At 44.0% G+C, this 14,978-nt stretch overlaps 1 protein-coding gene across 7 annotated transcripts in view; it reads left to right on the top strand.

Moving 5' to 3' along the window:
* ARMC9 (armadillo repeat containing 9) overlaps nucleotides 1-9,310 on the top strand; it is a 70,170-nt gene extending 60,860 nt beyond the window's left edge. For 5 of the 7 annotated variants that reach the window (XM_071812711.1, XM_071812708.1, XM_071812709.1 and 2 more), the window contains 2 exons: nucleotides 4,324-4,496; nucleotides 7,499-7,632. In XM_071812711.1, the coding sequence (XP_071668812.1) occupies nucleotides 4,324-4,496; nucleotides 7,499-7,617 (292 nt within the window). In that variant the 3' untranslated portion in view covers nucleotides 7,618-7,632. Of the gene's footprint in view, nucleotides 1-4,323; nucleotides 4,497-7,498; nucleotides 7,633-8,219 lie in introns of those variants that run through there. The other 2 variants (XM_065844903.2, XM_071812713.1) reach the window with 1 other exon arrangement.
* Nucleotides 9,311-14,978: the final 5,668 nt, after the last annotated feature.

Here is a 14,978-nt window from a genome sequence, read left to right on the forward strand (position 1 = left end):
AATTTCTAAGCATCTGGTCCAGAATGGGAACAATCTCAAGCAAGACATAATTAATGAACTTTACATGTATGCACAACGCGGTCTTCTGCAAATAAAACTTCCTGATTGCTTCCTTAGATGACTCGACTCTAACCCATGAAAAGTCATGTACTAGTAAAGAAATAGGTAGGGCTGTGGGAACAGGGCAGGAATTAACTTGCAGAAGGAAGAAAAATTTAGCATTTAAGTGGATTCAAAGTGTTTAAACACGCTGAGCTGCTAGCACTGCTGACTGGAGCTTCTGATTTATCCACTAGACAGGTATAGCAAGGGAGGCAATATTAGGAGTTCTCTCAGCAATGGTTTTCATCTCTTATTTGAAATACTTTCTGTCAAAGGAAGGTGAAAGATCTTGCTCTTCATCTCCTGACCATACCTTGAGCCCTCTGTGGAGCCTTTGTCACATGTAGGACTGTGATGTTACATCTTGGATGAGAACTAGGAATTCATTAGCAATCGGACCACAGTTTACCAACGTTATTCAGGGCCCGCATGTGTCCTTCAGACATTAACAGCTTTTTCCTATAGCTAATTTGATTGGGCCAAGTTTTAAACAGTGAGTGCAGAGAAACTTTAAAAGCAAGTACATTCCAAAACTAAAACACAGAATGGGTGGAGATGTGGTAAAGGAAAGGTTTTACCAACTCTTTATAGACTTGAATTTTCAGAAGTGCTTAATTGTTTGCATCAGTTAAAGCTCTAGCACTTTGAAAACTGGAGTCTACTTAGAGCTTTGTTTCCTTCTGGCCTACAGATGCTTGTAGGTTTGGGGTTTCGGGGGTGCTTGGTGTGGTTTTGTTGTTTGTTTTTGCCTTCCTTCCTTCCTAGTTGTGCTGTTTCCATGGTGAGATCTGAGAAATTTCATATTGTCAACAAATTACAACTGGTTGGCAGCTGAAGTGCGGAGTAGTCATACCCCCACCCCAGCGCTACTGGTTTTATTTCTGTTGCCTGTCCTAGCAGTAGCTACGCACATACTACAAGTACAAATAGACCTTGAAAAATTTATGGCCAAATTGCTTGCTTTGCGATGGAGAGAGAGATAATTTTTCAGAGCTTGGCTTGCAAGAAGTCATAAATTGGCAGCATCTTGCCCCCACCTTGGCTTTGCTTCTCTACAGTCATAATCTATTATTAAAAAGATGCATCCCCACTAACCTTTAGTTTTTGTTCATGAATATGTGTAAATGTCAGTAATAGATGGACTGAAGGCACAGGTGCAGTATCCTGCAGAAGAAGATAATATCTTCTCATTGCGTGCTTCCTTAGCATGCACACAGTAATTTGGATTTACAAATGCAGCCTCAAGTTACGGATATGGGAATGTAGCCATCCACAGTCCAAGCAAGCACAGGGTTTCCTATATCAAGGATCTTTTGTTAATATGTTGGTGTTGCAATACCTAGACCTGCCTTTTCATTCTTTCATTCTTGGGAGCATACTTTAATTTGTTTGCAAAACAAACGGAGCTAATAAATCACTGCTTTGGTCAGAGTTTTGACCACTGTAAGAGGTGGCTCCTTCCTACGTATGAAAAGGGCTGTGGTGAGGAAGGGGTCGCTGCTGTATTTCCCCTCTTCCTTAGCAGGATAAATTAGGAATTTAACTGCACAGAGATCAGTGAAATTACACTAAATCAGTCGAAGAGAAGAATGAGGCCTTAGTGCTGACATGTCTATTGCAGTTGTTTTATTTCCACTGGAACAAATGATTGTTCTAGCTGATGAATGTCAGACTGGCAGCTGCCCTGCATTGCTATTCCCTGCTGCATTTTGGTCATATGAAAATACAGATTTTTTTTTGTGCTTTGTAGCTAACTGAGGTTAAATTTGTAATAGGCTCGAGTTTACAATTGTGGCTGGCTGAAAAAAGCCCTTTATTTTTTTTTATTGTGACTATGGCCAGTATCATCATAATAGAGTTTAAACTCTGCAGGGCCGCCTTAGGTCTGTAATGGTCTTGATTTTCTGATAATCTGGTAAAAACGGCCAAAAGTCCAAGTGTATTTCTCTTGGAAAAAATGATCTAACTCATCTTTGTATGTTGAAGTCCTGTCACATCTCCTGGTTGATTTTTCCAATCCCAGTGTCAGTCGGTTATGTACTTTTTTACAGACAATTATTTACATTTTTTCCAAGTAAACAGTTTTCTTTCTTCTCAATACACATGTAGGTTTCTGTGTTTGTTATGGGTTTGCTTTTTTTGTTTGGTGTGGTGTGGTTTGGGGTTTTTTTTGTTTGAGTACTTGCTCTCAAATAACCACACCTTGTCATAAATGAGTCCTTTACCAAATCCTATGGAACATTTTCCCACAGGAGATTTTGCTGCTTCTTTCTTGATCTCCTCACATTCTAAAGGATGCCGAATAGCAGTTTTCTGTGTTCTTCTGAGGTTTAATTATTTTCTGTTGATCTAGGCTTATTTATTGACATAGTAAAGTTGAGGTGGTTCAGTGACACCTGGGCACAGGGGGACTGAGATTTGCTCTGCGCTCTGTCAGAAAAACAGCAGTTTTTAAAAAACTTTAGTGTTTGCTACCAGCTTGTTTCATATAATCCTTTTCCTGGAGAGTCTGCAAAGGTGTGAGCCGCACTGTGAGACCTTTGTGCATTTATTTTCTTTTTGGTGTGAAGCACAGTGATTTTGGTGACATTACTTTCTCTCCAAAGCGCTTATCGTCTACCTGCCCTGGGTTATTGCAGTGAAACCATGAAGATTGTTCATGGCTATAAAAGCGCTTCTTAGTGTACAGGAATACAAATCCGGGGATTTGTTATCCATTGCTGAATAAGCAAAAGCAGCTCATTTATGGGTTAAAAATCTTGCTTTTTTTGTCTACATTGGCATATCATAATACACATAAGATTAGTAGTGAGTTGAAAATCCGGCTCTTGAAGTGAGGTGATTAAAATGACAAGAAATAACAATGACAGTATTTTATGGAGAGATATTTCACTATGTCTGTGATCCACTGCTTGGGGTTTTATCTAGCCCATCTTACTTCTTTTGGTTTTGTTATGCTACTGTGTTTTTGCTGCCATCTGCCACCTCTTGTTTTGAAAGGAGACAGGTGTAATCCTTGTAATGCTCAGAGGGCTGCAGAGATGGCTCTGAGCAGACAAACTAGCATGTCTCTGTCCTTAACAGTTAGCATATACATATGTAAAATACAGACAATTAATGCTATTTCAAATACAAAAGAAACACTTGCTCAGATCTCCCTGCAAAGTGGAGCAGGGGAATGGAAGGGCTAATCAGCACTGACTCAGCAGCATTCCCAGGGGAGGAGGGGAGATTAAATGTCTCGAAAATCCTCCTAATCACTCCTTCTGATGGCCACAAAGGGTTCTTTTGATGGAGCTAGTAGCACGGAGACTTTCCATTTTAATCGTCTGTCTTTAGATGGCACCTTTTTTGATCTCCTGCCTTTGGCTCTGCTCTTTTCCCCCTTTCAATATGATGAGCTTTTTCACGTAGCTGTTATTTCAGTTTAACCTTTTATCTGTTTAAGAGAAAATTTACTCACTAGAGCAAACATGAATATAGATTCAGAATTATTTTAGAGGCTATTTCCTGGTAGCCTCTATTTTTGTACCTGGAAAAGGTACAAAAAAGGGGGAAGGACAGTGTACCCCCACACAGCCATGGACTACATGTTAAAGACTGGTATTCTTGCAGCACATGCAGACTGTGAAACAGCAGTAGCTGCTTCATGTTCTCAGTGTGACCAAGGAACCTGTGTGCGTAGGGGATTTATTTCATAGATACCGTCACAGCTTTTTGCTCTTTTGACAAAGCTTTCAGGGAGTTGTACAAATCTCATCACAGCTGGGAGTTAGGGAGGCTGCCTCTGTCTGCTGAGATTGTGACCTATACCTGGGAGAAATAATAGTGTCTGTGCCCTAAAAGGACGTGTTCCTGTGCTGCAGCATATCTGTGTTTTTTGCACCTCAGATTGAGTCTGTATGTATGATAAATAAAACAAAAAACAAGCTAAAGCTCTGTTACTTGTTTGCAGGGGACATAGCTGAACCTTTTCAATCCTGTTGTCCAAAGAATCAGGTTTGGGTAGGACAGACAGGTCCATAGAGCCAGGTTTAGAGGCTCTGCGGTGAGTTCTTGCCCCAGGGCAGTACCTGTGGTGCCATGTTCCTTTTCATGTGCAGTCTCCCTGAATTTTGAGCGCTCTGTCACAGCACATACTGCAGATTTCACTTGATTGTGGACTCACTAAGCGTACATATTCCTCCATGCATTGCTAACCCTGTCCCTCTCCTCCTGCAGCGAGTTTCCCTCGGCCTTCACCAGCAAGCCCAAGATCCCTCGCACTCCCGAAGTGCTGAGTACCAGCCCTAGAAAAGGGAAGGTCCCAGCCATTGCCCCCCAGTTCTCTCAGTCTGGACCCCAACAAACAAGCCGTCCCAGCTCCTCCGGATCATCCACCAGGAGCAGACAGAGTAAGTGAAAAAAGCCATCATTCTGTTTGTCAGGCCTTGGGGTGGGAGAGGAGGGAGTGCTGGAGTAGCTCTCCAGGAATGAAGTCGAATGCTCCACACGTGCCAGGAGTCTATGACATTGTACTTGTCATCTGCAGGACATACAACCATGTAATTATATCCTGCTGGACTCCGCTCCTATTTGCAGGCTGTCATGTGAGCAGTTGAGACAGGCTTTTTCCTGTCTCTGAGTGGAGAAAAGTGGCCTGAATTCTCCAAAGTTTGGGGGAGAAGCTTCCCGTCTCAGATCAGACTTTCTCTAGATGTCATAGACTATTTCCTTTTCTTTAGATACTTGTTCGCTCCGCTGTGTGACTTGTCTGATGTTCTTGAATTGGATCTTTGGGTGTGTCTACATTGCAACTGAATGCAGACCAGATGTCAGGCAGTTCAGAGACAGGCTCAGGGCAGCCAAGCACGGTGTGCTGCTCGTGGCAGTCAGCATTCTGCTGGAGACTTGTATTTAAGAACCAGATGGATGTGTCGCTGCCTGAAGAACTGTAAGCAGTCAATAGACTCAGAAGAGATGAGAGCTGTGGTCTAGAGGTTGGAGGGAAAAGATGGATGGTTGCTTTAAGCCAGCCAACACAAACCCAATGAGGTGGAAACGTTGATGTCAGATGCTCGCACACCAATAAATGTGTACAGTGTACAGACTGGCGATTTTTGGTGAGAGAGGGGGAAGAAAGATGCATTCTTCAGTAAGGAGTAAGCTTTTTCTCTGGAATTCAAATACACCTCTGGGGCCAGCATCAATGAAAATGGCAGGAGTTATGTGGTGTATATTCTTATTCCAAACGTATCATGAATTTAGTGATAATTGTTTGATCACAATGTAACATCAGCTCTACTCCTTAGCTGTAACCGTTGTCTTTAAACACTTCACAGAAACACAGAAGCTCATAATACTTGTAAACCTTCCCGAGAAATTTAGGATATGTGTGTTATCATTAGCTCCTCATTACAGGTAGGGAAAATGAAACACAGGGAATTGAAATACTCTAGTAAATCATCAGGAGAGCTGGAAAGAGCTTCCAAAGTCGTCTGTGTTGCTCACTCACTGTCATTCCCTGCAGTTGCATGTGCAGGGACACGTGGTGGTTTCATTCAGGGAGTGCAGGTGAGCTGATGCCAGGGATGTCCTTGGTGGTTGAGGGAGGTGACCCAGAGAGCACTTGAGCAGTGCTGTGCTCAGATAACACTGCCAGCTCTTTCGGCTTTACTTGTGCCGCACATGCCCTGTGGTTTACCTCTGACATCAGTGCTTTCTGTTTCCTGTGATAGGAACACTGTTCTGCCCTGAATGAATGTGCTGTTAACACCCGATAGTCTGTCCCTGGTTCCTGTTTCGGTTCATTTATAAAAGCATTAGGCCATTGAAAAGGCGCAGCTCTGATGAAGAAAGGAAAGGCACGCTGGATGTGTGCGTAAAACCTCAAAGAATTGCAGAGTGGTTGGGCTTGGAAGGGACATTCTGAGACACCGGTCCAACCCACCTGCTACAGCAGGTTCAACAGAGCAGGAATGTGTCCAGGTGGGTTTGAATGTCTCCAGAGAAGGAGACTCCACAACCTCTCTGGGCAGCCTGGTCCAGGCTCTGGCACCCTCAAAGTGAAGACATTTCTCCTCAGACTCCTTCACGTGTTCTAGTTTCTCCAGGGCAGCTTTACACTCCTGGGTTTGTGTGTCCAATGAAAGATGTGACATACACGTGTTGCCCTCGGGCTCTGGAGTAAGTTCCTTTTCCAGCGGCACAGTGTATAACGTATCTTATTTTGAAACTGCGTTAAAGCAGAGTGTAATTGGGTTCTACATCACTTGGGTTTCCCTGTTGATTCAGTATATGTAATTTGTCAGGCCAGACTCTTGTGCTCTTTTAATTTTTATTAGGTAGTATTTGTCTGACAATATACCTCTTATCTTTGCTGTGTCTGTGCATCCTAAAACTGAATATATAGTGGGCATCACATCTTACTATGTGTCCATTTACCTTTTATCCACAGTTTTTTATTAAGGTTCCGGGTAATTGTTTTCTGTCTGTCCACATATGTCATGAGACAGACTTGATGTCAGCAATTGAATGTTAAACTCCCATCTTCCTGCTAAAAACAGTAAAGAAAGTCTTTTGCAAACAAGTCGTCTTCCATTCACTCTGTATATCAGTCCTGCGTTGTCTGCTGTCACAGCACACAGTCATTGACCATCTTGCAGGGCCTTTCACACAGATTTTGGTGACTTGGAAAAGTGAGAGGAAGGTGGTAAAGACCAGATTTTTAAAGAACTAAAAAGGACTTTAAGCACCTATGTCCAAACTTGAGGTTCTCAAAAGTAATTAAATTCCCAGTTGTTACTTAAAGGCGCAAGGAGGCATCTGACACAGGAGACCCCAAATGTTTCCCTATTAAAGTTCTGTGGTACTGATGTTTTAATTTCCTAGCCAACTTATCTGAAAGTCAAAAATGGTATCAGGTGCACAGATATCACAATCAGGAGGTTTCAGCAGCTGCTGCCTTCCATTTGCCTGCTGCATAGCTATGTAGGTTTTTACATACGGAGAGGCTCTGCCCCAGTGAAAGGCTGTTTTTAGTATGTAGATTTGTTGGTATTTCGGAAAGGGTAGTGAAGCACTGGAACAGGCTGCCCAGGGCAGTGGTGGCGTCACCATCCCTGGAGGGGTTGAACAGACATAGAGATGAGGTTCTTAGGGACTGGTTAGTGCCAGAGTTAGGTTAAGGTTGGACTTGGTGATCTTAAGGGTCTCTTCCAATCAAAATGCTTCTATGATTCTATGATTTCTGGAGGAATACAAGCTTTTATAGCTGATGGGCATGGTGAGAAAAAGATTAATTTCTGATTGTACTTACTTGAGGTGTTCACTTATTTTAAAGACACATTTTTAACTTGCTTTTAATATTTATTACGAGTGTATTTTCTAGAAATAAGTTACTTTTACATATTCCTAGCTGAAGTAGCTGGACTGCCCCTCTTGGAGCACGGAGTGTGTGGAATGCGTGAGGAATGCAGAGGAAGCACAGGTACTTATGCTGCTGGGCCTGGGGCCAGATTCCTGCCTGAGATGTAGCCGGCTGCCCTTAGCCAAGCTCTAAAGCTGTACCTTAAAGCAAAACCAAGCTCCTCCAAATAACATCAGCCGTGCTGTGATTTTCTGTGGATTCCACTTGCTATCTGGGACAGTGATGACACTGTTAGCACAGTTAGAACATAAGGTGGACTCCAAATCTGGACTTTTTCACCTGTGCGGATGTGCTCCTTGTGGTTGGATGGTTTAATCGATCTTGTTCCTTGCTCTGCATCAGTTCCAAATTCCTCTGCACGGGCATGAGCTGTTTGCAGTGTACCAAGTTCTGTCTAGGGCACAGTGGGGCTGCAGTAATACAAAAATCTGTACCAGAAGAATGAAGAATGATTTTTGTCGGGAGTGCAACCCTGCCCTGGTAACTCCCTGCTCCTCCACAGGTTCTTTAAGTGTCCCCTAACAAGTGGTTGCCATAAATACATTCTGCATTTTTAAGTTGCAACGTCAGTGGTTAAGGTGCCTTTGTGCGTGTTCTTTGTGGTGTTTGTGTCACTGTACAGGTTGAACAAGTGTTGCTCTCCGGCAGCTCCTGTCTTGTAATCAATCCTGGTTTCAGCTGACAGACCCTTTCGTGCTGTTTTCTGCAGGCAGCCAGTCCTACAGGAAGTGAGAACAGTTCCTTTCCTCGAGAATCACCTGTCACATCGCTGAAGGACACAGCCAGCTTCCTGTAATGAGTTTCACTGGCAACCTGCTGAGAAGAGAGCGAGGTTACTGACATGGCACGGCGTACGCCTTGCACCGTGATGTGAGGATTATCTGATGGGACGCATCTGTTGTCTCTAAAGCCGGCTAAGACAAGGGCCTTGTTATTACAATTCAAGGTCTCAGCAGCAGCCCAGGACTGATATGGGAGATGGATACAGTCCCAGTGTCTCTGATGGTTTACTCTAAAGTAACATTGCCACCTTGAGAAGAAACTCTTGCTCTCTGCCTTCTGTGTCAGAGTGAGCGGCCTTTGGAAGATGGTACGTGGGGCTCAGCACAGGAGCACTTGTCTTGTTTACACATTGCTTGCTGAACTAGCCTGCCATTTGCTTTTTTAAAATCGTGCCTTTTTGAATAAGTTGGGAGATACATGCATTCAAAATACCTGCACTAGCAGGGAAAGCAACATTACCAGCATGTGCAGAACTTCATTGCCTGGAGCAGTTTTGTGTGGAGTGAGATCTGTGTTCAGCCACTGCATACTGGAGAGAATATTTCATCAGCTTCTGATTGACCTGTGGCAGTTGAAAAATGCTGTACTGGTGCCCAAGGCAGCATCCATGCTCACCTCTGGGCAGCTGATTAGCAGCTTTAGCTGCAGCAATTGCTCTTATTCCTTCTTCCTATGTTGTGGGTTTTTTTTTTTTTTCTTAATTCTACTGTTCAACATTTGTGAAATGAATAATCCATTTTTTCCACTGGAGTGAAGAACTTGATTTCTTCATTCGCAGAAGAAACCGTGAGAATGTGAACAGATCAGAAGCAACTTTCTCTTCACTTGTGCCCGTGGACAATCTTCTTTGGTCTGTGTAGCTTATGTTCTTTACTTCTGAGCAATGACTAGTCATGTCTTTATGGAATTTGTGCTGGTCTTCAATGAACGTGGAGCCCTGGCCAGGCAAGAGAGATCAGGAAGCCCTCCACTACTCCACTAAATAAAAGACCGGCAGTTCTGCCAGTGAGTTATGAAGCTAGTGTTGTTTGTTGTTCTTTCTCTCAAAAGTGACAGTGACCGGGAAACGCTGGAGTCTTCACTGTGTGTTGGCTTTTCAGTAACATCCCCTCGTGTGACACAGCTGTTAGGACAGCGGCAACAGCTTTTCCGGAAATGCACTTTACATTTGAGCTTGGCTACCACTGAGGCAGAAAGACACATAAAGGTGGAAGTGTATTTGCCATGGGCAGCCGTCAAAAGGAAATGTTTTAACAGGTACAAACAGGACGAAGGTAAGGCCTTTGTTTTGGAGTTTCACCTTGAGAAACAAACAAGTGGAAGGCAACCTGAAAAGTAAAGCAACTCCAACAGAGACATTACCTTCCCCTGGAGTTATATAACTCTGTTATAAAGACACCAATTGTTTCTGTAGGACCAGGAAAAAGCTTTATGCTTGTGCTGAAACATTGAATTGTGCCTCTTGGTATGTGGTGGCAACTGAAGAGCCCTGGGCATTTCCTCCTGTGAGATCGTTGCCCTGAGCCCCACCAGGATCAGTGACACTGAGTCAGGTGTTTGCAGAAAGGGCTCCCACACACAATAACCCCTTTGGATAACAGGCTTTAAATGGGAACCAGGATCTTTTGTAGGAAAAGACATCCCCCAGTTTAAAATCTAGCCATATTCACATGGAAGTTACTATTTACCGCTTGGTAACTTCAGGCCTAACACAAAGCAAGCAGAGTATAGGTGTTGCTTTAACTCCCAAACCACATAGGACAGACATAAAGTGATTATCGACACCTGATACCCCCTTTCCCATAGATCTCCATGCTAGACAAAAAAATTGCAGAAAATCTATGACTCGTACTTAGATTGGCCCACCTCCTCTCCAAGCTGATAAACGCAATTAACGGGAAAACGTCCTCTGGTTCACAGAAGGGAAGTAATGGAAAACAGCCATAAAAACTCACCTGGTGGTTTTTCTCTTTCCTCTGACATGCTGTCTTTTTCCCAGCGTGTAATAGCAATGGCCAGGTTGTTAACGCTGGAGTGCTAAGCACGTTCGTTTGCATATGTGCATGACACAGAATGCTCCGGCGGTGGAGCTGTATTTATTTTACAGCAGCGCTGACTTTCATGTTGGAGCAGATCTCATTCTCTGAGATGCAGAGCAGCTTTTGAAAAGTGTCAGGTGCAGACTGGGGGTTTATTTGAGAGGGATGGTGGTAGGAGGGGAAAAAAGATCCAAAGCCTCACTGGGTTTACCAATAGTTGAGTTAAAAACTGTATCACTCCTTACAAGTCCACTGAAGGTGGTTGGTAAGTACAGCTACAACTGCTCCAGCAGATGAAGATTTGTGAAAAAACAAAGTGCATCTTGCAGAGCCGGACCGAAAGGAACCCACCAAAGCTTATGTACTTGTGTGTTTGTTTCTCTCTCAGACCTGTTGCAATGCAGAACTCTGTATGTATGTTTTTCCATGTTCCACTCTTAGATGTTTTGGAGTGTGAGTATAGACTTTGAAAACTGAGATTATTTTTTATATTAATGCTTGAGAAATGTCATTTTCCAAATACTTGAGAGAAACTGTGGATATAATAAATTATCAGCTGATCAGTAATTTGGGAGGCCGACTAAGTATCATGTCCTTTTCTGTGTCTTGTTTGTGAAAAGCCCCTGTGATGCCAGGCGGAAGGTTTTGAAGCTAATGAAAGATGTTGGTTCTGTCTTTGTTAGTAGGACTCCACTATCCTGCGTTGTAAGGTCCCAGGGTAAAGGTCAGTAACACACACATGGCAAATTCTGCACCTCCCTCTTAAAAGTTCTTAGGTATTTTTTATGTATGCCATGTAGAGGCTGTTGCTGGATACAACACCACTCTGGTAAATTAGTAATGGGAGCAGAGGAAATTGCTGGCCTGAATGAGAGGGGTGTGATTGTGCTTAAAGCAACTGTGATTTACAAGAAGCAAATACAGTGCATATGACACACAGATCTGAAAAGGAAGTTTTTCTGGGACCAAAGCACGATGTGGTGCTACAACTGGGGTACAACTTCTCTATATACAGTCTAATTTTGTTTACGGACAGTGTTATGAGAGACATAAACTGCGTAAGTCTATTTAAATTGGCATGGAGGGCTCATTCTGTTCAGGTGTTTTAAAATCATTTGTCAGTGACTGGGTAAAAATGCTTCTAAGGGGACTTTTTTTTCTCTTTTTGGTAGGTTTGTTTGGGTTTCCATGGGCTCTTGTTTACATTTCACTCCAGTTTATCCACAAGTTCTGTCCCCAAGAGTTTTGTCTCCACCTGAGTTGCAATGGCAGCTCCCTCCTGTTCAGGCTGGAGGGACCATTGTTCACTGGGAGTGTTGCAAAGCAGGCGTGAACCGCTCATTGTTCCTGACCTCTCATGAGGAGAGCCCAGGCACGTGGGATGCCACCGGTTGGTGTCAGAAATACTGATTGTCGGAGGATTTAAGTGTGTAGGGGAGGACAAGCAAGGAAGTTCTCTGGAGGTAAAATATTGCTGTGATGGGGAGGGACAGTGGTTGCTTGGTTGGCTCTGAGTTGTTTCCTTCTGAAAGTTCCACTAGTCTTTATAAATCATGGTGGAGGTTACAGCGTAGAGATAAAAGGTGCTGTGTTGCATTCACGCACACCTTTGAGCAGCGGTAGCAGGAAAGCAAACAGGCTGCCTTCCCCCTGGGTATTTCAGTACATCCAGACTTACCTTTTAGCTTGCAGCTTGAATTCATCTTTGAGCCAGAACTTTGTGGCAGTGTGGACCATCCTCATTCTTGCAGCCCAGCTCAGTATTGGAACAAGCCCTTTTCCACAAGACGAAATGTAGGAGAGCCAGGAGGTCCACCCGTCATCTAACCAGGGGTGCGAGAGCCCCGCAGACCACCTTGCACACACCATGGCACGCTGAGCCCGAGGACATGTGGGCATGGCCACCAAAGAGGACATAGGCGTAGCCTCGCAAACCTCCACTGACTCCCCAGGGAACAAAGTACCGAAATACCTCTGTGACTGAGCCACGTGAGCTTCTCCAGGCCATGCTGTACTTTCCTACCCTCTGCGTCTCAAATACATTGTAAAAGGAGTGGGACTCTTGAAAATCTATTGATGGGTGAGAAACAACAAGATGATTCAAGGCAAACGAAACAGACTGTTCTTGCCAAGCTGTATGGGAATCAGCTGCTCATAAAATTTAACAAGAAACCACCTTCTGGGTGCAGAAAAATTGTCCTCCTGCATTATCAGACCAGTAATTCTTCCAGCCTGGCGTTTTGTCAGTGGTTCAGACCTGATGTTTCAAAACAAGTTTCTTCCCATATGGTGCAAGTTTTCAATAAACTAGGGCAGTAATGTATTGCAGTGATAGTGAAAACACTTCGCACAAGCAATAAGAGATCAAGGTGACAGCTTTAAATGTGTGTTTTGTTCTTATCTTCTTCAAATACGGGAAATGATGTTCTGATATGATTTTACGCCGGCAGGTTTGGGAGTGTCCATTATTTTGATCTCTCAGAGTGTGAGTGACCAGCACTCAATTTAAAAAATAGTTTCCAGTATATCGTGCTGGTTTTAATTTTAAAAGCCTTTAATGTGTTGCTTCAATTTATTTCTTTTTCTTTTAATGATGTTGAGAGCTAATAAACAGGACAAATAAAGAAGAGTGGATACCTGAAACAATAACATTCATCCTACAGATGTTCAAAGTGCCGTTTATATTAGGCTGTAGCTGACAGCTGTGAATGCAGGGGCTGTCTGAAAATCAGACCACCTACTGAGGGGTTTTAGGAGGTGAAGACGCCTCCCTCCGCTGCTCTCAAGGAAAAAATTCTGGCCTTTGCAGATCCAGATTTCATTACAGACACATAGGCCTCCTTCTCTGAGGAGTTAAAAAGTTGAGCTAACAGGAGGATGGGATGTAAGTGCTGGAAATAGCAGCTCCGTGCCAAGTGATACAGTTCCTCCTTCGGTCTGCCATGTGCCGGTCTGACGGCCCTGGCCCTTGTCTGGATCCGGTTGAGTGTTGGCAGAGGTTGAATGCTTCCTGAGAACAAATCGCTTTATTGTTCATGTCTGCTCATGCACTGCCTTTTGGGAGCGTGGTTCATGTTGGTAGCAAGAAGCAGGACCATTAGCACGAAATGAATTCTTTGTCAAGCAGCACGTCTCACTGAAATTTTTATGCTTTTCTCCAACTGCTTTCCCCCTGGGTTGAATTTGCAAGTATCCTAATGGACCGGCTTCTATTAAGCAGATGACTGGTTTGGCTTTTTGTTGTTGTCGTTGTTAACTTGGCAGATCGTGGCCTACCATGATTTTCCACAAATCTGGCTCCTTTCTTTTTCCTCCTCTTCCAAGAAAGCAGCTGGGAACTGAAATGAGGCAGCTCTGGGACTTGAGGAAAACAGTTCTATTTCAATTAAGCCCCTTCCATCCTCAAGCCCTGTGGAAATTGGGCTGTTTGAAACAGCCAAAATTTCCATCCTGACTATCTGCCCCAAAAGCTCCATGCCAGGAAGCTCCTGCTGATGAGCCACCACCCCAGGGAGTGCTCCAGAGCTGAAGTACAACAGCAGTTTTCAAGGGTCCCATCACGCCATCCATGCCCTGGTGACACCAGTGACAGCAGCGTCACCATCCTGGTTCTGCCCTTGCAGCCGCACTGAGGGACAAGTGATGGACTGTGAGCCAGCACAACTGGTCCCATAGCTCACAGTCAGCCTCAGTGCTTATGTGACATGAGGACACGAGCAGCTTGACCCATAACGAAGGTTTTTAGGCGCTGCCACAATACACAGTAACAGCAAGATGAATTTGGCTTGCTTCTCCCAAAACTTAAAAACCGGTCTGGTTGAGTTTTCACTCGTTTAGGTGGAGCCGACCTGAAGTTTAGTGTCATCTTCTCCCTCCAATTCAGGACCTGACCATGTCAGAGTGTGTGTGGTTCCCCATTCGTGGAGAATGGGAGAGAAATAATTTACCTTTGATAGATTTTCCACATAAATGAAAAACTTTGAGTAGCTAAATGGATGTTTTCTGTACCGTAGTTTAGAACCTCAGTGAGCTTTGGGCAAGGAGAGAGCATCGTAAGACTGTTTCCGTCCAACCCTTGTTATCCTCATGACTTTGAAGGTGCAGGTTTTCACAAAGCTGTGCTGAGGGTGAGTCCAAGTGATGTTGAACTTCCACAAAGCTTGTTGGGGCTTCCAAGGTTCTCTGAAGCCACATTTGCAGCAACTAAAGTAGAAGCCAGTGTCAGTAACTGTGTCACTTCCCAAGTCACCCAGAAATGGCAGCGAGGAGAATCAATTCCATCTCGAGTCCCAGTGGGTTCTCTTGGTTCCTGGACCAACCCAGGTGATCTTGCACATTTCTGGTAACAGCAACACCTTTGTGTCTGTGGAATCCAATCTGAAAAGAGGCGTATCATGGCCGTAAGTCTCATTATTTTCAATACGTTTTGCTGACGAGATAGAAATATATCCTGTATTTCAAGTGAGTCACCTGAGCGGCTGTGAGGAGGCAGCTAGCTTTCCACAAGCACTCTGATGGCAGCAGATGGTTGAGCCCTTGTGGAAAATGGACTGTGTTGTTCAGGTGCCTAAATGTGGAGTTTCGGAAGGATTTGCCTCTGATCGCAGCACATGCAGAAAAATCTGGCCCTTTATCCTGCAGCAGTG

This window comes from Patagioenas fasciata, chromosome 9, assembly GCF_037038585.1.
Source record: "Patagioenas fasciata isolate bPatFas1 chromosome 9, bPatFas1.hap1, whole genome shotgun sequence".
In the NCBI taxonomy this organism is placed as follows: Eukaryota; Metazoa; Chordata; class Aves; order Columbiformes; family Columbidae; genus Patagioenas; species Patagioenas fasciata.